At 33.5% G+C, this 27,500-nt stretch overlaps 1 protein-coding gene across 4 annotated transcripts in view; it reads right to left on the bottom strand.

The window, feature by feature from the left end:
• Window positions 1–27,500, bottom strand: part of LOC145268294 (uncharacterized) — a 672,998-nt gene that overhangs the window by 198,373 nt on the left and 447,125 nt on the right. For all 4 annotated transcript variants that reach the window (XM_080123705.1, XM_080123703.1, XM_080123706.1 and 1 more), the window contains exon 5: window positions 6,119–6,170. In XM_080123705.1, coding sequence (XP_079979831.1) covers window positions 6,119–6,170 — 52 coding nt within the window. The remainder of the gene's footprint in view (window positions 1–6,118; window positions 6,171–27,500) is intronic.

The raw sequence follows: 27,500 nt of genomic DNA on the forward strand, positions 1-27,500 counted from the left end.
GTCAACTGGTTCCTTGTCAAACATTTTTGTTTTGTTTTACGGCATACCAACCAATCATTTAATGCTGAAACATTAATTGTAATGTGTTAGATGTTGGTTAGTTGTTTTTGGTTTTTCTTGTGGAATCTTTTGTTGAATATTTTAATCTCTTTCAGGAATTCAATAATTTTTTTTTTTTTTTTTTTGGTCAATTTTGTTAAATATCGATCCTAGACTATTATCTTAGTAATGCTTTATTTGGACCTGTTTACAGTCCACATGGTCCGTCAGTATATGATGTACTATGGAGGGCCCCCGACACATTATGCAAATAGGCACCTCTTCTTCTTTTAGTAGATGTGAGTGAGTGACATGAGTGTGAACTATTTGTAGTCTAGTCATTACTACCTCTTTTCTTGACATCTTTTTTGTATCTTTTATTCATATGTTTGGTGTTACTTTGAACAGTTTAATTTCTGTGTCTGTGCAGGAGTTCCAATGTCCTTCCCATTTTCTTTATATATATATATATATATATATATATATATATATATATATATATAGACGACCCATGTAAATTATGCCTCCATGAAAAATTTGCTATCCTGTACTTTAAAGAACCCTAAAATCTATTAAACTGTAGACGAGAAATAGCAAACAACTGCGTTCACAAAATAAAACTTACTTTAGGATAGCGATACAAAATAGCTTTAAAACTAACAAAAACAATAGAAAACAAACAAATAAATAAATAAACATGAATATACATAAACAATCACATATATATATATATATATGTATGTATATGTGCATGTATGCGTGTACACATATGTATATCTATATATATAAAAAAAAAAGGGAGGAAAACGTCTACCTTAAACTACTAATCTAGTTCTAAAACAGATCCTTTGTTCGATAAAATGCATGCCCATTGATAGGAAGGGGCGCGATGGATACTAGAAAGCTGATTGGCTAACTAAAATCCTCAGCGTATATAAAAACAAGAAACAATCACAGAACTCGCGCATAAGCCTGACGAATCCTATAGTGGATGAAACGCAGAATATTCAGTGTAGCTTAATCGCCATATATATTTTATAAATTACTATATATATATATATATATATATATATATATATATATATATATATATATATATATATATTGTATTTATTTGCTTCCCCACCAAAGCAAATTAGGAGTAAAAACCAGCTCCCCTAAAAGTAGGAAAAAAGGGGGCACTCTGGTTACCAAAAATAATAATTGTCCCAGTATAGAGGGTTTCCCCTCCATTGACTGGTACAAATTATCTTAAGTGCAGCATCTGCAGAACAGATGCTACACTTTGATCCCGGCCCGAAGGCCATGAACAAGAGGGTGTTTATTTGCTCCCCCACCGAGCAAATTAGGCACAAAGCCGATTTTTAATGTGAGGAGTGAAGGGGAAATGGGGACCAACTCCCCGGGGAGTAGGGGAGCTGGATAGTGACAATTGATATGAAGAGTTGTCCCTACATTGACCAAGGTCTTATATGTGGTGTTGCTACCACATATGGTTTTTGCTTGCAGTATCTGCCGGATGATACTACACTTTTATCCCGGCCCGAAGGCCAAGAACAAGAGAAAAAAGGCAAGCCTCTTTTTATTGGGTTTTAGGTCTGTATAAGGGATTTTTCCTGTTGTATTGTTTTGTCGAAGTGACTCTTTTACTGCTTTATCCACTTTTTCATTCATGTAGATGCCGATGTGGCTTGGAATCCAGCAGAAGATTATGTATTTATTCATTGTTATGGTGTTTATTTTATTTAGGATATTTGCAATAAGGTGGTTTGTCATTTTTTTTCTTTCAGTTATATGAGTACCGATAGAGAATCTGTAACGATGAGATTTTTTATGGTTATCAGTTGTTATTATATTTAGCATCAAGTTAATGGCGGACACCTCTGCACTGAACACAAAAGCCCCATCCGGGAATCTTTTCTTTAAATTCATTTTTTTTATGGATGGCTGCACATCCTACCCTGTCTCCATTCTTTGATCCATCTGTGTAGATTTGTGAATATTCTTTATATTTATTTTGGATGTTAAGCAGTTATTCATGGACGGTTGAGGGATGTGTTTTTGTTTTAGAATAGTTACACAATTTTAATATTATGGATGGTTGTTCAACCATCCAAGGTGGAGTTTCCGAGTTGCTAGATTTATGTATTTTTGTTGTGTCTATTTGGGTTTCTGTGAGTAGGTTCTTTATATGGAGGCTGTAGGGTTTGATAATATTTTTTTGTTGTTGAAGAGGCGTGTATATTATGGATGGAAAATCCATTGATATGCAGTGTTTGATGGACATAATGTGAGCTTTAAGTAATATTGTAGAGCTATTTTTTGTTTTCTTATGGTCATTCATTAACCTCCACATACAGGCTCCACACTAGAAAGGGTCTGAAAGCTCCCAAGGCGAATCTCAATTGGTGGTATATCGTATGATCTTCTGGCTGCTCCATATATGTAACATCCATAGTGAAGTTTGGATCTAATTAAAGATCAGCACAGTTTTAATAATGTAGTTTTATTAGCACCTCAGTTGGTGTGCGCCAACACTTTGATCAATTGCATGGTCTTGTGGCATTTTGTTTTTTAGTATTTTATGTGTTATATGAATGTCAATTTCCTATCATATATGATGCTCAAAAATTTATGTTGGAGATATATATATATATATATATATATATATATATATATATATATATACACATTTTTTACATTTTTTAAAATTACATTTTCACTCCAAACAAGGCACATTGTCACTTTGGTGTATGGGGCAACAGCTACTGGGGTACTATGTAGAGAGTTGGCTAGCAAGATGTCGGTTCATATTACACTTGAACTTCTGCATGTCAATACAGTTGGGGAAGCAGGAACCTTGAATGGAATTACAAAGTCTAGCATTTCTGGGAAGGAAACTACTGGAGTAAAAATTTCTTTTACATCTAGGGATCTCTACTGTGTGGGGGTGGGATTTAGCTGCCTAGTGCTTGCAGTTCGTCAGAGCATTCACCATTAAAATATTTATAGAACAGGCAGAGGGATGCAAAATTTCATCGATGGGACAGAGGCTGAAGCTTAGAGGACAGTTCAAGACCTATCAGATTGGCGATTCTCTTTTGAACCTTGTCTAGGAGCGAGAGACTAGTAGCAGATGCACTAGCCCAAATATGACAAGAATACTCCATACATGGGTGAATGGTGGCCTTATAGAGGTACAGGATACTTTCGGGTGTTAGTAGTTTTCTAGCACGATAGAAAGCTTCCTTTGCAGCTGCCAACATTGCCCTGTTTTTTATTGAAACCAACCTAGTATCCTCGTTGTTCTGTTAAGTGCAATTGTCTGAATCTCTTTTGCACTTGGTTCACCAGTAAGTGCGGGTTTTGTAATCAAACAAACAGACACTTGTTAAATCACTATCAAGTTTAATTTACATTCCAGTGATTATATGACAAGAGAGGGAGTTCGGGTCAGTATGTGAGTTTGTTTAGTTGATCGGTGCAAGCAATGGTAGAAGTTTCACTGCTAACTCTCTCTCTCTCTCTCTCTCTCTCTCTCTCTCTCTCTCTCTCTCTCTCTCTCTCTCTCTCTGACTACCTGACTTTGTTTATGTTTTATATTGACATCAACCACATTCCTTGATCGGAATCTGATTGTTTGCTTATTTTGATATTATTCTTAATCGAAACTTCGATTCTTTTATTACTCTTTTTTTTCTTTTTTTTTTTACACGGTGGTCACCACTTATCAAGGCCCGGAAGCCACTCAGGGATAAGGGTTATTGCAAGTACAGTACGTTAGTGTGGAGATTTATTGAAGTGTTTACTTGAGGTGGCGGTTCAGAAGGAATTTGTTAACGTTGGACTTGAAGACATCCAGGTTGTAGTCAGGAGGGAAGCAGATGGAACAGAGTTCCACAGGCGTGCAGTTCTAAGAAAGAAGCTTTGTTCATGGAATCTACATTTTGATTTAGGCACAGATAAAGAGTGGGGAAAAGTTTTGACAGTGGATTCAGCTAGACGGGTGTTTTTCGTAAAAGATTGGCGAGGGGGGACGAGAGATTGGAGTTCAGATGAGCACCTGCCATGGAAATAACGATAAAACAAGGATAGGCTCGCAACGTCTCTTCTGTGGGAGAGAGGTTGCAGGGAAGAGAAAAGGCATCCCTCACTAAGCCACGAAGTCTATTTTGTACTCTGTCAAGGCAGGATAGGCTGTTTTTACCAGCTCCTGCCCAGATATGGCAGCAGTATTCCATCCTTGGACGTACTTTGCTTTTATATAGATAGAGAATTGCATCAGTAGTGAGATATCTTCTGGAGCGGTAGAAGGATCCCACCATCTTTCCAGCGACCTTGGCAACAGACTTGATGTACGTGTTCCATTTCAGATCAGAAGTAAAGGACAAACCCAGAAGCTTGTCAAAACATGGGGCTTCTCCTAGACGAGAGCCAATTGATGCCAGATGGGGATCAGAGCGTTGATGATGTAAAGATAGGAGTTTGGTTTTAGATGCATTAAAGGTAACCAGCCACGTCTTCCCCCACTAAACCATGCACTCGAGATCAGAGGAGAGAGAATCAGAGAGAACTTTGTCATTTACAGCCTTTGATGTGTTGCCATAGATGGTCGTGTCATCAGCATAGATGTCAACAGATGATTTAAGTATGTGTTTAGGGAGGTCATTGATGTAGATCAGGAAGAGAGTTGGGCCCAGGATTGACCCTTGATGGACTCCAGCATTAATACTGCAGGCCTCTGATTTTTGTCCATCGACCACTACTCTTATGAGCCTATCGGAGAGAAATGATTTAATGATTGAGAAAACATTTCCAGTTATACTGTAGCTGGAAATCTTGTAAAGTAGGCTCTTATGCCATACCTTATTGAAGGCCTTTGATATGTCAAGAACACTTTTAGCAATTCCAATCCAGTTAAAATATATTCGGTCACAGTTTTAATAAGCAGCAATCATGTGAGGATAGCTCATGTTTTTTGTATTCGACCCTTTTGACTATAACAACGTAGTGTTGTTGTTGTTTTCTGACCCAATTAAAATGACAATTGCCCAAATCATTTTAAACTAAGGTTGCATGCTCATTGGCCAAAAGAAAAGATTAATTAAGGAGTAATATGCAAAGGAATTCTGACTGCTTAAAAAAATCAAATGTGCATGTGTTAGCTATAAAAGCATTTCTGTATGTGGGTTCTGGGTGGTATGACGGGCAGCTGGTCAGTGCGGACGATGGTAGAATTGTCATTGCTAACTTTCTCACAGACTCTCCCCGACTCATCTTTGTTTGTGTCTTATATTCAAATTCCGTACTTTGTAATTTGACTATTCACTTATCTTGACGTTTATCATCAAATTTTCGATGTTTTTATTGCTTTGCATTTTTAGCAATTCCAACCTAGTTAAAATATATTATCTCATTGTTTCATGATCCCGTCTCTTCGATCGGAATCTAGAGTTGACGCTATCGCTTAGCAAACTGATTTAACATCTGGTTTTGCCCGGATCCATAATTGTGTGTATGATATTTTCTCAGCATTGCCCATCACCTATGCAATACATGAACACCATTCTTTTTGCCACAACCAGTTTTTTTTTTTTTTCGAAAGTTATTTTTCCAGGTTTATGGAATATGCAAGGGTGAATACTTTAGTAATGGTATCACACACAGCTATAGCGATAAATTTGATTATTCGAGGTATTGTTTTGTGATAACTGTCCATGAAATTAATTTATTTGATTATGCATATCATCATCATATTCAGTTGGCATATGGTGGACAGCTTTAAGAAATTGACTTTCATATTAAACTATCTCTGGTCAGTATTTTTTTTTTATTCCTCTTTCTGGCAAGTTTATTTTTAATCACCACTCACATCACCCCCCCCCATGTTTTTCTCCACATTTCCCCGTGGTGAACCGAACCTTCTACTTTAACTGTTATACATTTATTGACCCAAGAAATCCCACCTGTTCTTTCAACATGACCATATCATCAAAGTCTCCTGTTCTACACCCATCTCTTTATACTGAAATATTTGTGGAGATTAAATTAAACACACATTTGGAAATGGCTTACTTACCACATCTTTATTATCAGATGTTATCTTGTCAGCATTTTCTTTGGAAATCTCACTGGAAAAAAAAAAAAAAATGAAATATGAAATACAGATAAGGAAATAAAATAAGTAAAAATTTTCAATCTGGCTAAGGATTTTTATCCTCATGCCACCAAAATCAACAAAGATTCGACCATTCCTGTAATGATCTGGTCCCTGTTAGTTTTGCAGTGGGAGTTTAGTATTGTGCAGTTCTAGGAGGTCCACCTCCCAGTCCTTGCCTTCTATTGCGAATTGCCCGAGGCGCCCTCCTATTCATGTACCGGGGAATGCAGATGATATTAGTGATCTGTATTATATTTTTCACTATTATTTACTTATATACTTCTTTTTCATTTTTTACCCTCCTATTCATGTGTGCTTATTTTCTTTGTAGATATATTTTTATTGTTTATTCTTATACTTTTATATTTTCTTTGATATTTCTTAATATATAAATTCTTTATAATTCATATTTTGTATAATGCTGACCTTTCTCCTTTTTTGATAAGAAGTATTTAGCTTCAAAATGGCATAGTCTAAAGAGTTTTTTTTTTCTTCTCTCTTTCCATTTTCTTTTCTTTCTTAATTGGTCTGGGGATATAATAAAGTTATATGTAACTTTTATTCCTCATCTTTTATTAAAAAAGATCCATCTATCTGTGTGTGTGTGTGTGTGTGTGTGTGTGTGTGTGTGTGTGTGTGTTAAAAAGAAAAAATGTAAAATTACATGACTATATTATATTATCAAGTCAATAAGGACTACAGAAAGAGGAATAAGGGAGAAACCTCCTTTATAGCATTTCAAAGCCAACTGCTTCTCGTCAGAATAGGAGAAAAAGCCAGCATTATACAAAAGTAACAAAGACGACACTAACTTTAGAAACATTCAGATTAGAATTGGAAAAAATTATTTTTTGCTCCTTTTAATCGGGTAAAGTATTTTTTATCCAGAAAGGTTTGCCTTATCATTAAAAATTTATTTTTCAACTTAATTTTATTACTATAGGTGTGTGTGTGTGTGTGTGTGTGTGTGTGTGTGTGTGTGTGTGTGTGTGTGTGTGTGTGTGTGTGTGTGAAAAGAAAATTTAATAACTTACTCTTGCTCAAAACAATTAATGACTAAAATCTACGAGAGGTAAATCAATTTTATTTCTTTTTTTTATAAATCCTATTTTCCAATCAAATGAAATACTCACATTTCAAACTATCAAAGAAATCTTTTTAAAGATATTTTTATGCATTTTGTTTTCATTCTTACTTTCTCTTTCTAATTTTTTTTTTATAGCTTCTTCATTTTTTTTTCTCTTTCTGTTACGTTTAATTCTTTTCTTTACAAATGAAAAAGAGTTCACGTTTTTTTTCTTCTTCTTCTCTTTTCTCTCTTCACCAAGAGAAGAAATCCATTTACCGAATTCTTCAGTAGACCACCATCCAGGAATACTTTCATATCTCTTTAACGAATGGCATAAATGATTTCTCCACAGTCTCCTGAGGCTTAACATATACATCTCTTGATAGTATACTTACATCCAACTTATCTATATTTAGCATACTCGTTCTGTCAATGATAACTGTATTTTTCCAGGTGAAAAAAAACATGTAAATAAACGGAGTAAACGTAGGACAGAAAAGAACACTAGTCGAAGAGCCAAGAAAGTATATTTTAGTTACGGTTTTGGTGCTTATCCAGAATAGTTGGCCCCTAACGTAGTGCACATGAGCAGGCGGGAAAATATCAGCAGCAGTAAAGGATGGCTGGCTTGTGGACAGATTAGAAGCAGCAGCAGCCAAAAAAAAGTTGAGGAGAGTGCGCGAGAAGAAAAAGGAAAAATAAAAGGAGAAAAGAAAAATACCACGAGAAACAGTCGTTTGGCTGTAAACACTAAATAATTTCCCCCACTCTTTATCTGTGCCTAAGTCTAAACGTAGATCCAATGAACAAGGTTTCTTTCTAAGAACTGGACACCTGTGGAACTCTCTTCCGTTTACTTGCTTTTCAGCTGACTAATAATGGCCGTCTTCAAGTCCAATGTAAACAAGTTCTTGATGAGCCGTTCCCTTTAAATAATCCAATTTACCATAGTTACACTTCTAATGATTACTATGATATTGTCCTTTTGACTACTGTACACTCTTTAACGCTTATCCTCGAGTGACCTCTAGGCCTTGATGAGTGGTGATTCTTTTGTAAAAAAAAAAAACAAAAACAAAAAAATAAAATAACCCACGTGCTCAGCAGAAGCAAAGTGCACGTCAAAGAAAATGGACTTGTAAAGTTAAAGATAAGAAATGATTGGCTACAGCCGGCGTACGGTCGAATGAAATAGAAACGCGAGCCAGGTTAGATAAGCTGTTGTAGCGAGAGACTTTAAGTGGTCTCGAGACGGGAGAGTGACGGTAATAAAAGCATTTGTTAAAAAAAAAAAAAAAAAAAACCTACCGACTTTGATTTTTATTTATTTATTGTGTGTTCGTTTCTTTTCGATGGTGCCAGACGGCGTGGGGGGGGGGGTCAGAGAGAAGTTTGAACTGTAACGAACCGAGCGTAATGGCAACGCTACAGGTATATTCTGGAAGGTTATCTAAACTGTCGCAAGATATCAAATGAAAACTGATTTTTTTTTTTTTTTTTTTTTTTTTTTGAAAACGCTGGTCCGAAGTTAAAACTAGTGATGGGACGATTCCAATATTGTTAACGATTTTGACACGATTACTGATTCAGATTCTAATTCTTTTAAATTTCTAGATATAAAATTGTTTTTCTTTGAGGTGGGAGCGGGCAATACCGCAAAAAAAAAAAAAAAACCCTGCAATATGTGCATATATTTTTGCAAAAGTAAGAATGCACTCGTGGTGAATGATCTATAGATTTTAGTTTTACTGATAGTTTAAAATAAAAAAATATTTATCATTTGATCATTAATATGAATTAAATAGAAAACAAGTGAAGCATGCATCCCCCCCCCGTGAGTGCACAGTAAACGAGGCATGAAATAATGACTAAGTTCAGCATTCCCCCCCCCCACCATTTCCCCATCTAACCCCAAAAGTCCCCAGGGGATGTCAAATCCTGGTGAAAATGAACAAACGGAGCAGTTTTAGGCCTTAACATATGTAAATTTGAGTTCTGCATCATACAAAAAAAAAAAAAAAAATGACAGTCCATCATTTGCCCCCCCCCTCCATTTAACCCCAAAAGTGCTCAAGGCCTTAACATATTTAAATTTGTGCATCATGCAAAACTGCTAAATAGACATACACAGAAAATTTTGGACAAATATGGCAAAATAGTTCCAAAAATGGAGTGTTTTTATTAACCCTAAAAGAGACCCTAGGGCACACTCAAGAGTTATTGTGAAGAATAGATAAACAAAATTATATAGAAATCAGTTACAACTTTTCAGAAAGTTTTATAAAAATCTAAGGCATCACTTTTTTTTTAATAAGCAGAAAAGTGTCAATTTTAGTCATTTTAACCAAAAAGCCACCCTTAGGGGGTCAACCGGAGTTTTCCTGGAAAATTTGTTCTGTTACTTTTTTACTCATATCATGTTTAATGTTTGAGCAAAATTTCAAAAATCTCCAAGGCGTAGTTATTGAGAAAAGTGCAGACAGAAAAATGGATGAACGGACAAAGGTGAATTTACAGGTCCACCCTCCTTTTGTCAGGGGACCAATTAAAATTTAAATACAATTAAATAAAAAAAAAAAAAAAAAGAATCATTTTTAGCAATATTTTTCGATTCTGTTACTCACCCACCCTCTCCAAATTAAAAATTTTTGGCTTCCGATTCGATTCTCGATTCCAATTAATTGCCCGAACATTAGATTCTGATTAATTATCTAAACATTAGTTAAAAAGCTAAAAAAATGTTAGCAGGCCCATGAGCTTAACATACCCTTGACACTTCCTCCTGCTAGCCATACCATGCAACAACAAAAAAACATCAAAATGTTAAAAATTAAGGGGGGAAAAAAAACATAAATATTGAAGAAAACAGTTATTCTATGCTAATTTTAATGAAAAAAAAAATTGTTTTTACAAAGAAAATACAACGAAAAATTAAGAAACTTCAAAAATTAAAAGACAGAAAAAAACTTCAAATCACAGTAAAAAATATTGTATGGTAAATTTTAGGAATAAATATTTAATTTTTTATTATGAAGTACAACGACTGATAGCAAACAATTTATTTTAATGATATTTATTTGCTACTTGTGCAGTTTGTACTGAAATAATAAGATTATTTAGAAAGCCATTCTTAACAGAGGGAAGAGGGTTCATTAACTGTTTTGTACTTTCATCTAACAATTTATTAGACAAAAAATACTGTAAAAATTGAAATTAACTAGGAAACAGCACAGTCCATAAACTGCATAAGTGCTTTTTCTTTTTGCCTATGTTTTGTCAACCCTGTGTAGATTGGAGATATTGACTTTAACCAATTTTATAAAAATGACTGAATTTTCTGCCATATATATCATGCTTGCTAACTGTTGGCTGCTGCAATTTCATTGGCTAAGTGTTTTGACACCTTCCAGCAGTTAAGATAACCTACTAAAATATGTCCTGGTGAAACACTGATTTTAGCACGGTCTGTATTCTGCATAAGTGTCTATGATGAGATGCTATATAAAAGGCTGATTGGGAATTGATCAGAAATCACACCAGAGACAATCCAACTTTTTTCTTTCATTACTGGAGAGTGTGCAAACGAGGTAACTGAATGAATCAAAGCAAGCAAAGAAGCAAAAAAATTCTACAGCAAACCCCACTCTCCAAAATGGTATTCTTTAACCTTTACAGTTGCTATTGTGCCCAGGCAGCAAGCATTCTGTAGATTTAGCAGCAATAAGTCAGATACAAATAGATAAGATTTATAATCAAGCAAATTATTGTAAGATTCTAATCGTTACAGCTAAGAGAACATACACTAAGATGACCAGAAAACACATTGAGTCGCAGAAGTTAGGAACTCATGATTTCTGGAAAATCTATATATTGTAGCCCTGGAAGGGTCACTAGGTCACTAATACGGACCTGGAGATGATTAGAAAAGGTAAAATATATTGAAACAAAAACAGCAATATACAAAGAGCAACCGTCGTAGTAAGTATAGCCAAGATGGTGGACTACGAAAATACACTGACCACACCAACGGTCGAGAGTAGAGTTGTAACTCTCAGTTAATTTATACAGTCTGGAAGAGTTCATATCTTATGCATGGAGGAGTCCCCACAACGCTATAATAGAGAGATAGAAAGAGAGAAATAGAAAGAGAGAGAGATAAAAAGAAAGAGAACAGGTGAAAGAAAAAAGAGAAAGAGAAAAAGAGAGAAAGGGAAAGAGAGAAGGAAAGAGAGAGAGGGGGAAAGAGAGAGAGAGAGAGGGGGGAAGAGAGAGAGAGGGGGGGAAAGAGAGAGAGAGAGGGGGGAAAAGAGAGAGAGAGAGGGGGAAAAGAGAGAGAGAGAGGGGGGAAAAGAGAGAGAGAGGGGGAAAAGAGAGAGAGAGAGAGAGAGAGAGAGAGAGAGAATAAGAGCTTGGGAGAGAAAGGAAAAGAAGAGGAAGAAAAGGAGGAAGAGAGGGTTAAAAAGGAGTGCAAATAGCCAATATTCATTTTATAATTTATTGCTGTTAGTACCTTTTCTTCACGTTTTCTTTGTTTATCTCAAACTTAGACAATCCTTCTGCAAACATTTATCTTCATACTAAGTATCATCATCATCATCACCAGTAGTAGTAGTAGTAGTAGTAGTAATGGTTAGCAGTAGTATTTTTACAGTTGTGAAAATAAACTATGTTTACATTTGACATATGCAGATGGATGGCAACACACACACACACACACACACACACACACACACACACACACACACACACAAAGACCCCCCCCCCCCGATAAAAATTACAGCAAAACTTGTTTTTCCACCTACAACAATCCATTAGACACAGACATTGTACATGAATGAATGGAGAAAAAAAAATACTCAGTGCATTTATATTTGAACTCTTTCAGTTTTTTTTTGTTTTTTTTTGGCCTCTTGTATCCATATGTTTGGAAGCCAAGACTCCCCTTCCCCCGCCCACCCGAAAACATGTCACCTTATTCTTTACAAAGTATAAGGGAATCCAAAGTCACTGCTGCAGTGCTGCACAGCCAGGGAATAAAGCATGGGTAACAAAAATAGCAATTCTATTCAAAGTTGTACCTGCTTAAATGTCACCTTAATCTACCCCCTCAGATGATACTAGAGCTATGCTGAACTAATAAAGGGCCCAGGGACAGATGAGAAATAGAGGCACTATTTTAAACCCTGACCTGATTAAATGCTCCCACCACCCTTTATCTTGTCAATACCAAAGTTTTAGTACCTACTTTTGTCTGACTGCCTAGGAGCATTTGGTAAGCCCAGAAACGCAATCATTACCCCCACCCTCATCCGAACCCTGAGAGAAAGCCTCCTACACCCAGAGAGGATAGTTTCGACAGTTCCTTGGAGGATACCATAGTTCTAAATTCTTTGTACCTTTATTTAATAAGTTTTAGAAGGAAAAAAAAAAAAATTTTTTTAACACAGTGTAACCCCCCCCCAAAAAAAAAAACGGGCCCCAACTCTAATTAGGCCCTGTTTCTTAGTGTTTTGTCTGTATGAAATGAAACTTTGGTCATAACTAGTTTATTATATTCAAAACATCACATCAAAACAATAGGGTCTTTGGCCTTTTTTTCTCCGTTCTACAGCATATGTTCTAGATGGCCTCCATTTAGCTTTTGTTTTGTTTTTTTGGGTCACCCTGTATTAAAAAGATTACCTCCCCTACCTTCACTTGCTGACCCAAAATAAAATTTCAATAATTTTTTTTTCAAATTGTTGAAATAAAAATTTGAATCAAACATGAATCTGTGTTGTGCTACTTTTATGTCCTCTTACAAAGATTAAAATAAAGGTATAATGTGATTAAACCTTACAACTAGAATCCTTATTTTAATTTGATAAAAAAAATCCTTTACATAATTTTGATTTTTGAAAGATTTCTATCATTCCAGGTTCAAGGAATCTTAAGACTATTTAAATTCAGGAAATCTTGCTTAATTCGTGTCTAATGACTAGGGAATAAATTTAATGCAAATCTGAAATAGTTAAATTTTCAAATGAGATGTTATGCTAATATCTATATATTAATACGATAGTGTGTGTTATTTTCTGTCTCCTGCTTACATCGAAGTCGTTTAATTGTTATGTACTTCCATTTCTTGTCATAAATAATTTTACCAAGAATTCTTCATAAGTTTTGGTTTCCATTATAGCTGATAGCACTCTAGTGATCTCTTTTTTTTTTTTATAAATAATTTTATCAAGAATTCTTCATAAATCTTGGTCTCAGTTTCGATTATGGCTAATGGAACTCAAGTTATATATATTTTTTTCATAAGTTTTTATTTCGGTTTCGATTCAAGCTAATGCACCCAAGTTATATGGATATATGTTTTTTGAAATTGCAACTTTATAATATATAAAAATCAACAGAACATTAACTCTATAATACTATATACAAAAAATCTGCAAGAATTAAAATATCATATTTAAGTGTACTTTATGACCGGGCTTTACCAGGCGTTCATGCTAGCTTAGATAAATGCTTTTGCAATTTTAACAAAAGAGCTACAATAATATCAGAGCGTCTCCATTTACACTGAACATCTACAGAATGCCAACATCAATATATTACATATGAATGAGGCCCCTGTTGAATTTCCACAGGTCCTGCTAGTTATTATTATTTTGCTGATATAATGCTCCCTAAAACTCATTTTAAATTACCAAAGAAATTGAAATCTGGGTAATATTTTTTTAAATAAAAATCGCCCCAGACAAGGTATGAAATCACTTGATGTAAGTAGCTAAAAAAAAAAAAAAATCTTACTACTTCAAGGTCAAACACTTGCCAACGATGTGTTGAATAGAATAGATTCAGATGCAGAAAACATAAATTCTTTGTCAGAAACATAGCTGATGGAATGTGAGGACTAACGGATTAAATAAAGGAAGCAAGAGTTACGAAGCTGCCTAAAGTAAACCCAGGTCAGGTATTCAGTGAGCTCCTGCCAGGGCTTGTGGAAAAGTCATGCTCCAAGTTCCGGACCCATATTGAGGCTGTGATTGAGGCTGAAGGCGGCTACATTGAATAGATGTCATCTCTACTACATAATCAAGTTACCTGAATTGATTTTATCAATAAAAGTTTAAAAATAAAGATGTATGTTTCTTTTCTTTTAAATTTATCCTTCCACCCTCGCAAAACTTCTACTAAACAGAAAACAAAAGTCGAAAAGAAACTCTAAGTAAAAAATAACCTGCCTTTGCAATGTTATAAAGTGTGTACAGAGTCAAACAAGATCCTTGGCCTTTGGGACAAGATCAAAGTGTAGTATCTGTTCCGGCAGATGCTGCAAGCCATGACTAGCAAAGACCAGCTATGACTAGCAAAGACCAGATGTGGGGGCAACCCCACATGCCTGACCTTTAACCAGCTCCCATTTCCCACCTCTCGGGAGCTGGTCCCCTTTTTCCCTTCACTCCTCACATTAAAAATTGGCCTTGTGCCTAATTTGCTCGGTGGGGGAGCAAATAAATACCATCTGTTCCGGCAGATACTGCAAGCAAAGACCATATGTGGGGGCAACTCCACATATAAGACCTTGGTCAATGTAGGGGCAACCATTCATACCAATTGTCACTATCCAGCTCCCCTACTCCCCGGGAAGTTGGTCCCCATTTCCCCTTCACTCCTCACTCTAAAAATCGGCCTTGTGCCTAATTTGCTCAGTGGGGGAGCAAATAAATACCCCAAAGTGTAGTATCTGTTCTTCAGGTTCTGCACTTCAATTTCTTGTTCTCTGTTACTGGAGGAGAAATCCTTCATGACTGAGACAATTTTTATTTTTGTTCCTTTTCTCCACGTTAAAAAAACGACCCTGGTGTCTAACTCTGTCCCGTGGGGAGGCATTGTAAATAGGAACAAATAAAGAAGCAAGCAAGATCCACAGAATTTTAGTAACATATGCATAAATTAGTGTTAGGGTGGTTAATCAGAATCGGGAATCAGAAAAAGCAGAACTTTTGGGGTATCCGTATTGGAAAATTTGAAAATATTTTGATGTCAGAAACGATTCCTGAATTGTCTTTTCTTCTTGTTTTTGTTTAAAACTTAACTTTCCATTGGTGGTACCAATGATAAAATAATAAATATTAATTGATTTTAAACTACCAGTGAAACTAAAATCTACAGACCAACGCCTCTCACCTAAGTATATTTTTAGGTTTGCGAAAATATATGCACATATTGCAAAGGTTTTTACTGTCATCTGAAAAAAAAAAAAAAAAAAAAAAAGACAACAACTCTATAGCTAAATATTTAGATATTTTATCAGAATCAGGTATTTAGAATAGAATCAGTATTTGTATCAGAACCGTGAAAATATTTTTAATCGTCCAGTCACTAGCATAAACGGATACATTGTCAAGGGGAGTAACTCTTATTTTACCTCTCAGACACTACAAATTCATTATCTATTCTCTCTACCCATGGATTTAGAGTTGTAAGTTAGCTAAGTGTAGGTTTGGTTGGTTGGTTGTTTTTTGTTTTACGGCATATCAACCCTTTTCGGGTTATTTAATACCGAATCCAAAGATTTTGAAGAAAATTTTTTTTAATAGAATATATTTGTTGTTTTCAAGTCGGTTTCTATTTAACCCATAGTTGGAACCCTAACAGGTACTACTACTCCGGCTCAGAGTGGACCTGGGAGCAATGGTAATTAAAGGGGGGCTCCACACTCCCCAAAGCCCACAAGCTGGGGCCTCACCACTGGATATAGTTTAAGGTCATATCCAGGACCCCCATTGAGGGACTTTTACCCTCTGCAGGGGGGCAGTCAGCAATGCCCCACCAACAGGGCCTAGCTAAGTGTAGGAGATAAGGTGAAAGAATCTGGATAAAATACTACAAGAGATCAGAAGTTTAAAAAATAGTTCTAGAATTTGTTTTTAGGTTGGTAGCAATTTTTAGGGAGGGGTGGAGAGGGACAAAAAGAAAAAAAAAAGAAAGAAGAAATACCAAAAAAGTATACATCAAAAGGAAAAAAAAAATAGAAAACATAAATTAATTGTTTAAACATCAAACAAGTTCTAGAGACCGACCGACAATTTGATAACTTTGATCTTTCTAGACTTCAAACATATTGATATAAGCCATATTAAGTGAAAATCAAAATGGGGGAGGGGAGAGAGAGAGAGAGAGAGAGAGAGAGAGAGAGAGAGAGAGAGAGAGAGATCATTGTTACAATTATTCTATGCAGGCAATAATAATAAAAGACAAGATGGCATCCAAGAATAAATGGATTTTATTACCTATTATTTATACATGTAAACACTCTTATATCAAAGCCAATCACATTGACACACCAGTTCTCACCAGATCACTGAAGTTAAGCAACGATGAACCTAGCTAGTATCAGATGGGTAACCATTTGAACATGCTAGACAGGTTGGCGCATTTAATTCACTGGGAAAGATACACCCCCAGTCTTCATTAAGACACGCATTCAGAATAAGGAAAACTGATGTAAAAACCTGAGGTCTACTGTATGCTCTGCCTTGTGACAGTCATCTGCACCGACGAAGATTAGCAGTAATACCAAAAAGTGTGGTTGGTTCTACACAAAGCCTTCACCACTATAAACAAATCATGTGTGGATTTTTGTAGTTGTTGTGGCAGAACTCATACGTCAGAATCGACAGGAGGGTCCATCATATCACATTATGCTATTCTAGCTGCACGTCCGGTGTTTCCCGGTCATACAATATGCTTGATATTTTAATTTATGCAGATTGTATAGGTACTCTTATAGAATCAATCCTTTACTGAGAAATATTCTATGAGGATATCTATATATATATAAAAATGTAACTCTTGGTTCGTTCGCAATTAATAGTCTAAAAAACCACTGGACGGATGGCTTCCATGTTTTGGTATAATATGTTTACTATATCCATGTATGTTTTTACATATTTCTTTTTAATTATAACATTATACTTAATTTTTCTATGATAAATAGGTGGTTTCCTTTGCACCGATAGGCCATTTTTTTTATTTAGGGACAATTATTTATTATCGCATTCTGTCACGTGACCAGTGTTTCCAATTTAGCGGTTTTCCTGCTAGATCTGGAGATTTCGTTTGCAATCTAGCGGGGAATTCTAGAAAATCTGGAGATATTTCGCACCCACACACCCGCAATTTTAGATTAAAAAATAAAGAAAAGCGCTTGAAAATACTTTAAAACATAAAATAAACTCATTCATGTAAGTAAAATAAAGTAGCATTTATTGCCTTTGGTAACAATTATTTATTGATTATTTGTTTTGTTTTTCACCTTTTTTTCGGCTAACCATTCTTAAATCTCGCAATAAAATCGATTTTTCCAAGTATATTTTAGGTGGGGGGGGGCATTCCAACCTCCGAAGTTTAGTTTAAAATATAATCTAAGCAACCCCACTTAATTTAGAAGTATTTAGTCGAAAATTGTAAAAAGCAAGAAACAACAGTAAAAAAAAAAAAAAAAAACTTATACCAATACAGTAGAATTTAATTATCTACCAACCTAAATACTTTTAACATGCTAATACAAAGTTTGTTTGTTTTTTTATTTTTCTAATTTCAAAATATGTTGCACCATTATTGTGATGTTTAATTTGCAGTATATTTCAATTTAACTTTTATTATAAAAAGTTTGAGTTTATGATTTGTTTCAGTATTTATCAAATAATGATCGCAGAATATAATGAACTAATTATTTTTACTTAACTCTTAGTGAAAATGTTTTATTTTGTTTAAACAAAAAATACCTTTACTAAAGTTATGGTTTTCAGTAATAAATAAAAAACCCAAGAATTTATTTTTGCTTTTTTATATAAATAAAGCATCGTAATTTGTAACAATAAAAAATAATTTTTACAGGAACATTACGAAAAATGCCCCTAAAGTCCGTATTAATGAATTCGATATAACTCGAAGAAAAATGAATTTCTCGCATATCATTCAGGAAATTAAAGATTCAATTAGATTCCTATTTTAGTCACCTAAATTATTTAGGGTGAAATAAGTTTAAGAATTTATAGCCAAACCTAAATATTTTTTTTTTTTTGCTTAAAAAAAGTAGCATTAATACAGTAAGTTAGGTAAAATTTGCATAGAATGCTCTGCTTTACGGTTGTTGTAAAAATGGAACGGAAATTTGAATTTCGTTCCCTTTTAAATTCGGTACATTTTTACATTACGTCCAACTCATCGTTCACATTTGACACGTCAACTTTTATAGCTTTTCGGGTATGCTGGCAAGGTTAGGGGTGTCTATTCCGAAAGCCGTTCTTAACATGGGTAGATTGGTAGGTGTGTCAGAAATTTCGTGAAAAATAGTGAATAACTCCACCCCGTCTTTCCAAGCTTATAACTCCTCGAAAAATGTAACTCGAGCTCTAATTTTTTTTTTCAATAAAAGGAGCAAGGACCAAGGTTTCATTAAAAAAAAACAAAAAAAAAAAAAAAAAAACAAACAACGTGTTTTTTTTTAAAAAAAAAAAGCTTTTAAACTTCGGACTTTACAGGTAAATTTCTCAAAAACACTACTTTTTTTGTTTTAAATTTGAATATATTATTTATTGACCTTTTCTCTTCAATTTGTGATATATAACACTTTGGTGAGTAAATTATTTCCTTTTTAATAGACATTTCAAAATGGGAGGCGTGAATTATTCGACCCCCTGTCTTTCCAAGCTCGAAAAATGTAATTCAAGCCCTAATTTGTTTTTCAATTAAAGGAGCAAGGACCAAGGTTTCATAAAAAAAAAGAAAAAACAAACAATGTGGTTTAAAAAACAAAGGTTTTAAACTTTGAACTTTACAGGTAAAGTTCTAAAAAACACTACTTTTTTTTGTTTTAAATTTGAATATATTATTTATTGACCTTTTCTCTTCAATTTCTGATATATAAAACTTTGGTGAGTAAATTAATTATTTACTTTTTAATAGACACTTGAAAATGGGGGGGCGTGAATTTAAATTAGAAAGAGCATAAAATTTCATATTGACCCTGAAAATATCGTAAAAATAGAATCAATAGAAAAATTTTGATAGATTTTTAAAGTTTAAAAATTGAAAAATATTGAGTTCGTAAAATTCATTACTGTTTTTTAAAAAATAAAAAAAAATATTTCTAATACTTTTAAAACAACTTTAGTAGTTTATTTTGGAAGTATAATCCATAAAGAAAATAAACAATCCACTTTTAAAAGAGAAATTACAAGTTTTTTTATATTTTATTCGCAGTTTCGTGATAGGGGTGTCAAAAATTCCTACAAAAATTATGTTTATTTGTTGTAAACGTACCTGACAACCTATAAATGTCGACATTTGCAATGTGAATGGTAAGCTGGACTTATATAAAAAATAACAAAAAGATATACCAAACTGACTTTTTCATTTAAAAATGGAATTATTTCCCTTTCGTTATTAACTTAAAAAAAATTTTTTTTAAAATATTTTGTGTTTTATATACATAAAGTACAATTGTTGAATGTTACTGTTTTGATTATATTCGTTTGGGGGGGCACAATTAAAAAATTAAGATTAAAACGGAGCGAAATTTAAGTTTCTGTTCCATTTTTACAACAACCGTAAAACAGCACATACTCAGCAAGTTTTATCGTAATTTATAAGCATAATGTTGAAACACTAAATCAACATTTTATTTATTTTTTGCATAATTAATGATGAAAGTATTTTTGTTTATTTTCTGAACATCTGTTAAAAAAAAATAATTTGTACATTCTCTTGAAAAAAAGAATCAAACTTTTCTCTACTTTCACATAACTATTTACAGTGTTCATATAAAGCATTCATCTGTTCTTTTTATAGTAAAAATTTCGTTTTCAAAGAGAAACGTTTACTGCCAAATTTCTTTTTTAAAAAAAAAAGTGCAAGTTTTCCTGAAAAAAAAAACTTTCACCTAACAATTTATGGTAAAAAATTAATCCTTTTTTTGGGAAAAAAATAACTTTTATTGATTAAAAAAAATTGTAAAAAATAATAAAAGTAAATGAACGAACAAAATGCAATTTTTCTTAAGGAATGTGTTCCATTTTAACAAACTGAGCCACAGTAACGCATGGCCAGGTACAGCTAGTATATATATATATATATATATATATATATATATATATATATGCTGTCAGAACAAACGCACAATGCCGAGTTATGATTTTCTCTTTTCTTCCTTTTTTCCAATATTTTTTTTTCTTTCTAAGCAAAGAATTTCTACTTTTTCTTAGGAATATATGCACGAGAAGAGTCGATATTGACATAGTAATAACTAATTGTTTCTGCATAATGAAACAGATCTGCAAAAAAAATAAAAATGTACCCAATTTTAACATGCTGAAGGAGCTGTTTTGCATGAAAAATAAATATTTGGATCTTGTAACGTAGCTATACTGTTATTCTTTATATATGTCTCTATTTTGTACTACTTGGAGTAAAAGTTATCTATTTTTTTGTATTCAAATATATAAAAAAATAACAAAGTTCTTTTAGGTAGCTCAATAGTACAATACTAGAGCTATAAATATTTTTATAATGTGTACTTCTTTATCAGGAAAAGACACATATTTTCTTGTTCATTTGGTTTTTATACACATTTTCCATGCTAATGAGTTGCCCAGCAGGTATAATGATAATTGGGAACTATTATATACTTAAATATCAGGAATTGACCGAAACAATTGTATGTGACTATTGCTAATAAAACTGATTTTTGAAATGAACAATAAAATGTGTGTCTAATTTTTGGTAAAGTGGTACATTATAATATACGTGATGTTGGGAGTAAATAAATTAAAACTTTATAATGAAAGAAAAAGGTGCAAAACGTTTTTAAAACATTTTTTAAAAAAAATTCTTTCTCCACCGGAGTCTACTTAATAGAGAGCTTATGCAACTAGATGAATAATGATTTAAGGATGGGGAGGTGAAGGCTGTGAACAGAAATGGATAGGATAGATGTTATTTTATTTTTGTTATTTTTTCTTTTTTTAGTAATTTGTGGAAGTTTGTTTTGGATATCTTCAGTGCAGGTAAATCTTGGGAATTATAGCTTTGTGAGGAGGTGAGGTGGTATGTAAGACAGCAAGAGAAGATTCTTCTAGTCATGCCAATGTATGTATGTGTATAATAAAAGAAGCAGTCTCTAATGCGGCATTTGAACATGTATAACAGAAACAACTAGAGACAGACAGTTAAAGTTATTTTTACTGTTGGATAATTTAGTGAATGAGATAGGGGGTGAATGTGTGAGTGAGATGGGGGTGAATGTGTTAGTGAGATAGGGGGTGAATGTGTAAGTGAGATAGGGGGTGAATGTGTAAGTGAGATAGGGGGTGAATGTGTAAGTGAGATAGGGGGTGAATGTGTAAGTGAGATAGGGGGTGAATGTGTAAGTGAGATAGGGGGTGAATGTGTGAATGAGATAGGGGGTGAATGTGTGAATGCGATGGGGGGGGGGCAAATGTCTGAATGAGATGGGGGGGGCAAATGTCTGAATGAGATGGGGGGGGCAAATGTCTGAATGAGATGGGGGGGGCAAATGTCTGAATGAGATGGGGGGCAAATGTCTGAATGAGATAGGGGCAAATATCTGAATGAGATAGGGGGCAAATGTCTGAATGAGATAGGGGGCGAATGTCTGAATGAGATAGGGGGCGAATGTCTGAATGAGATAGGGGGCGAATGTCTGAATGAGATAATTTTGTGCATAATTTGAACCAAAAAATAAGATGAGATGACCAGAAAGATAGAGAGTAGACAAAGTCGTACACAGATTGGCTGACAGACCAGGGACTGACAGACCAAATACAGATTGATCGATCAGGGAGAGACAGACCACTAATGAATGGGCAGATTAATCGACTATAGACAAACAAACCAGAGACAGACAGACAAATCAATCTGCCAGAGACGGACAGACAACAGATATACCCCCCCCCCCACTGATTAGAGACAGACAAACCTACCAACTGACATGTAAATTGTAAATGCGCTGTGTGTGTATGTGTGAGAGAGAGAGAGAGAGAGAGAGAGAGAGAGAGAGAGAGAGAGAGAGAGAGGGGGGGAGGTGCCCATGAATATAGATTTTAAAACTCTTAAACAGCTTATTGATCTTAGCCAAGTAGTAATTGCCTAGAAAGTATTTAGCTTTAATTAAAGCAAGGAAAAAGGTAAGACAAAAGAATAAAAAATAAATGAAAGTTAAGAAAAAAGATTAAATGTGTGCGCGTTTATGTGGTAGGTCGGAGGTAATTTTTTTTTTTTTTTTTTACTTTCTCCAACTTAACAAGTGCTATAAACTACGAATATTTAAGCCGGTCTTTAACAAACATACCCTTTCTATATCCGAAAATAAAACATTTTTAAGATTAATTTAAAAAAAACAAAAAAACTAAGACACAAAAATACCAAAATAAAATAGAACAAAAAAGAAACACTAAGAAAAAAAAAAAAATCAGAAATCTCAACATTTAAGGATAAAAATAAACAACTAGGGTCAATAAACAGATTTCTTTTTAAGGCAAACCATGAGATACTATAGTGTATATAATACAGTGCATAGTTATACACAGATTGTAGACAGCTCCGAGCCCGCTCTTGGCCAACCCAGCGAGCAGGACATCTAATGAAACTTCCTGATTCATATTATTTGGATTCTTTGGACCACTGTTCTTATCTGGAGTGTCATTTTCACAACGTTTCGGTCAATGTAATCTCCGACCTTCTTCAGGTGTATCTTGTCAAACTCAATTGTTTCAAAACCTAGTAGTTATATGAATATCACTATAGATACATTTTTAAAAAATATTTAAGAATAGAGTGAATTTGATCGCTCACCTTTATAAACAATTTATTAATCAAGAGAAAAATTTATATAAATAAAACAGTAGATGTATGTATGTGCCTGTAAATATTCAACCAATAAACTCTTGTTTATTAGTTGAATATTTACTGATCACGTAGAAAATAGTAATCATGCACAAAGGATGGTTTATAACAAGTAAAATCTTTGTTTGGATGGATGAATAAAGTGTACAGAAAAATGTAGGCAAGTTAAAATACAAAGTATTTATTTCAACTTGCAAAAATATTTCTACTACTTTTACGCATACGCAAATTGAATCATAGCTTGAAGTGGTTTGATTTTAAATCTTTATCTGTCAATAGCACAAACGGTAGGGAACACGGTTGGAGCATTAAATGTTTTGATTTCGATTTTAGCTGACGACACCAAAGTAATTTTTTATGACCTTTTGAAATCGGGACTCCACGGTAATGAGCCTAATCTCTTTATCCGCTGGTCCATCTCGCCGACTGTTTTTGATATATCACGATTTGCTTACATGTTATTTGTTTTTGTAATACGTTTTGAATGAATTCAATTATTTACGAAATATATATATATATATATATACATTATATATGCATATATATAGATAATATATATATATATATAATATATATATAATATATACACTTTATATATGTCATATATATATAATATATATATACAATATATATATAAAATATATATGATATATAATATATATATATAAAATATATATATAATATAAGTGATTTTTTGCGTACCATTGTGCATTCATCCTAAACAATAAGTTTGCATTTCTGCAATATTTTTCCCCATATTGGATGTTTTGGAGATGTCGAACATGAGATTTTTTAAAAATTGAATGTTTTAAAGTAGAATAAATAATTCTTCTACTTGGCAGCAAGGTCGCAGGTATTCCTCATGCAGCAAGGGCTAAGGCTATGTCATTTTGTTACTAAATGGCTGCCAAAATCAATTTAATTAGAAAGGTTTTACCAGTTACTTCTGGTCCTGTTCAAGGTAGCAGTAATTTCCAAATAACTTCTATTCTCACAGTCAGTAAATTAGGTGACTAAAACAGGATTTATCCATGTTTTGACAATGCCTTATTCACTGTAATTAATTTAGGAGACTAAAATAGGATGAGGGACTAGAGATGGACAGATAGAGAGGAAGATATATAGATAGGAAAGAGAAAGTGAGAGGAAAATAGAGAAAGAGAAGGAGATAGAGAGATAAAGGGGTTGATAGATAAACAGAGAGAGGGGGAGAGTTAGAAACAGAGAGGGATGAGACAGAGGAAAGGAGAGAGATAGAGGGAGTTAGAGAGAGAGAAAGGGGCTCAAAGAGAGATGGAGAGGGTGATATAGAGAGAAAGATAGATTAAGAGAGGGAAAGGGAGAGATGGATAGAGATATTAAGAGAGGAAGAGAGAGGGGGAGAGAAACAGAAGGTGAACTACACTTCATCGTTTGTTTCCTCGTTCAGTAGAGAAGAAATCTTTCGAGACTGTGGCAATTTATTATCCAGAGTACCCCTTTTTTTTGGGGGGGAGGGCTAGATTTTTATCACATTAGAAACCGACCGGGTTATCTGTACTTTCACTTAACAAATTAATAAAAGAAAAACATATTGTAAAATTTGAATTTAACAGGAAAATACTATTTTTAAAAATAGCACGATAACATAAGTGCATAAGTGCCACTTTAGGTACTCCTTGGGCGTTGAGTTCCATGGCGACCAGCATAATTATTTAATGGTCGTTTCCTTAGCCCCCCCCCCGCCCCTAGTCAAGGCTAATGCATGCGCACGTAACATTTTTTTTATTTACTAACGTTGGCTTAGTAACTAAACGATTTATTGATAATTTCGTAACCCTTAAACACATGCCGGAAGATTTAAATTGGTTCATTATTGTTGTAATGAAAAAAAAAAAAAGTTTCATTCAACACAAAACCAAAAACACATATAAATGATAAATTATTGTATTCATTGAAATTTACTAATTTTTAAATAAAAAAGAAAAAAAAAAGTGAATAAAAAAATAGTTGCTTATGTGCGCATAAAAAACTTGAAAGTCGATAAAAGTCGTCATTTAAAAAGAAATTTAAAATCAAATGTTTGTTAAAGTGAGAAATTATTAATAAATGTTTAGTAACATTTTTCGGTGCTAATGCAGAGAGTGGTCTGCGCTATTTTTTAAATCGTGTTTTTTTTTTTTATTCCAACCAATCTTATATCGAAAAACAAAAAAAAACTCAAAAAGCAAGCGACAAACTTATTTTTTGGCCTTATATAATAAAGAAAAAATGTGTAAATTAAAAAATTTGGAAAATAAACAAATGAATTATGTTTTTTTTTTTTTTTTTTTTACTTACTAAACAGAAAATGAAATCTTTCGTCAATTCGTGGCTGTGAAGTGAATCGAACCGGAAGTTCAGTTTTATCAACAGAACAGATTCGCACCACGGTTAAAAAAGTATATTTATTTTATTTAATATTTTAATAATTCGCGAGGTAAATTTATTTGAATAACATAAAAACATGCCTCGACTCTAAAGATGGGTTGTCTGAAAATTTCAAATAAATTGGTAACGTAGAAATATGGTTTTATTCGTTTGGAACGAACCAAATTTATATTTTTATATATATATAGATATACATATATTATGTGAATTAAAATATACCTAAACATATTTGGACGGAATTTCAAACAGAATCCTTCATTTACTTCACAGGAGTAGCATGCTCTTGATCTATCAGTCATGACTGAATAGAGGACTCATGACGCAGTGGTAATAGTACTTAGGAGAATCAATTGTAAAAGTGACATTCTCTTGAAGTTTGAAAGTTCAATTCTCATTGCGGCCGACTGAAAAATACAACTGCAAATTATTTAGAATCTCTATCCAGTCATGGCTGACAGAACGAGAGCATGCTACCCCTGTGAAGTAAATAAAGGGTTTCATTCGAAATTCTGTACAAATTCCAGAGTTCGACAAGATACACCTGAAGGTCGGAGGTTACATCGACAGAAATGTTGTGAAAATCACACTCAAGATGAGAACTATAGTCTGAAGAATCCAAATAGTATGAATAGACAATCCTCATCTCAAAAATTCAGAAACGTAAAATCCTGATGTCCCGAATTTAGGCTAAATAAATTTGACAGTTGAAACAATCTATTTTGATTAAGATGGCAACATAGTATATGTTTACATTAATTTTTTAAATGTGCAAAGAATTTATTTGTGTTTATTTTAAATGCATTGAATTCTGTTATGCAATAGACTACATTGGTTTGTTGTTGTCAGTTTTATGTCATATCAACACCTTTTTGATTTTGAATGCCTTAGCACAGGGGTTTCCAAAACTACATAGGCCAGATCCATCCCACCAAAGTCTTTAATCCGGCCTACGAAGAGCTTATGAAAACCGTAAAAATATTCAGGAAATAAATTATTTAAAATAGAAATTGTAGTGGTTTTTCTTTTTGTTCAGAAAATGAGAAAAAGAATGAACTTTTGGAGAACCAGTTTCACTTCCGGTTTGGCGATGGACGCAAAGTAAAAGACGCCATGTTTTTTTCCCTTCTTTTTTTCCGTGTTCTTTTCCTCCTATACGGTACGGGTTTGAACCTGCCTGCCTACTAGCAATTTTTTTTTTTTTTTGGTAAACACACACCTCCAAACACCCGGGCAACGCCGGGCACCCAGGCTAGTCGGATATATTTGCCAGGTAATATGCATCAAGAGCGATTATAGACTTGATCTTTTCTCACCATTTCCTTCTACTTATAAACAACGGATGTTTATTACCTACTTACATGAGCCACGCTTGTATATCAAGTAGGCAACCAATAATAATTACAAAATATTACTCACCATTATGTTAAAGATGGGAAAATAATTTAAGTAATATTCAAAGCGAGATATGATGTATAAATAAATAAAACAAAACCAATTATCTATATAGCAAGATTATATATATATATATATATATATATATATATATATATATATAATTTAAAGGAGATTAGAACAATAGTCTAAAGAGCTGAGTGTATTTTAATGTAACAGTGAAATTACTAGTTCAATTAAAATACAGGAAATAGAAAGTGCTCGTTGTAATTTAGATATATAATAAGCTCGATAGTTAAATGTCCTAGAGCTAATTCAATATTAAGTAATGTGATTGATAATTTAAAATTTAAAAATCAAATTATAATTAAATTAAAAATCCGTTTCATAAGAAGGAACAATAACAAAATCAATGATTTTGTTATTGTTCCTTCTTATGAAACGGATTTTTAATTTAATTATAATTTGATTTTTAAATTTTAAATTATCAATCACATTACTTAATATATATAT

Source organism: Euprymna scolopes, chromosome 43 (genome assembly GCF_053919585.1).
Source record: "Euprymna scolopes isolate OS-2025 chromosome 43, ASM5391958v1, whole genome shotgun sequence".
In the NCBI taxonomy this organism is placed as follows: Eukaryota; Metazoa; Mollusca; class Cephalopoda; order Sepiida; family Sepiolidae; genus Euprymna; species Euprymna scolopes.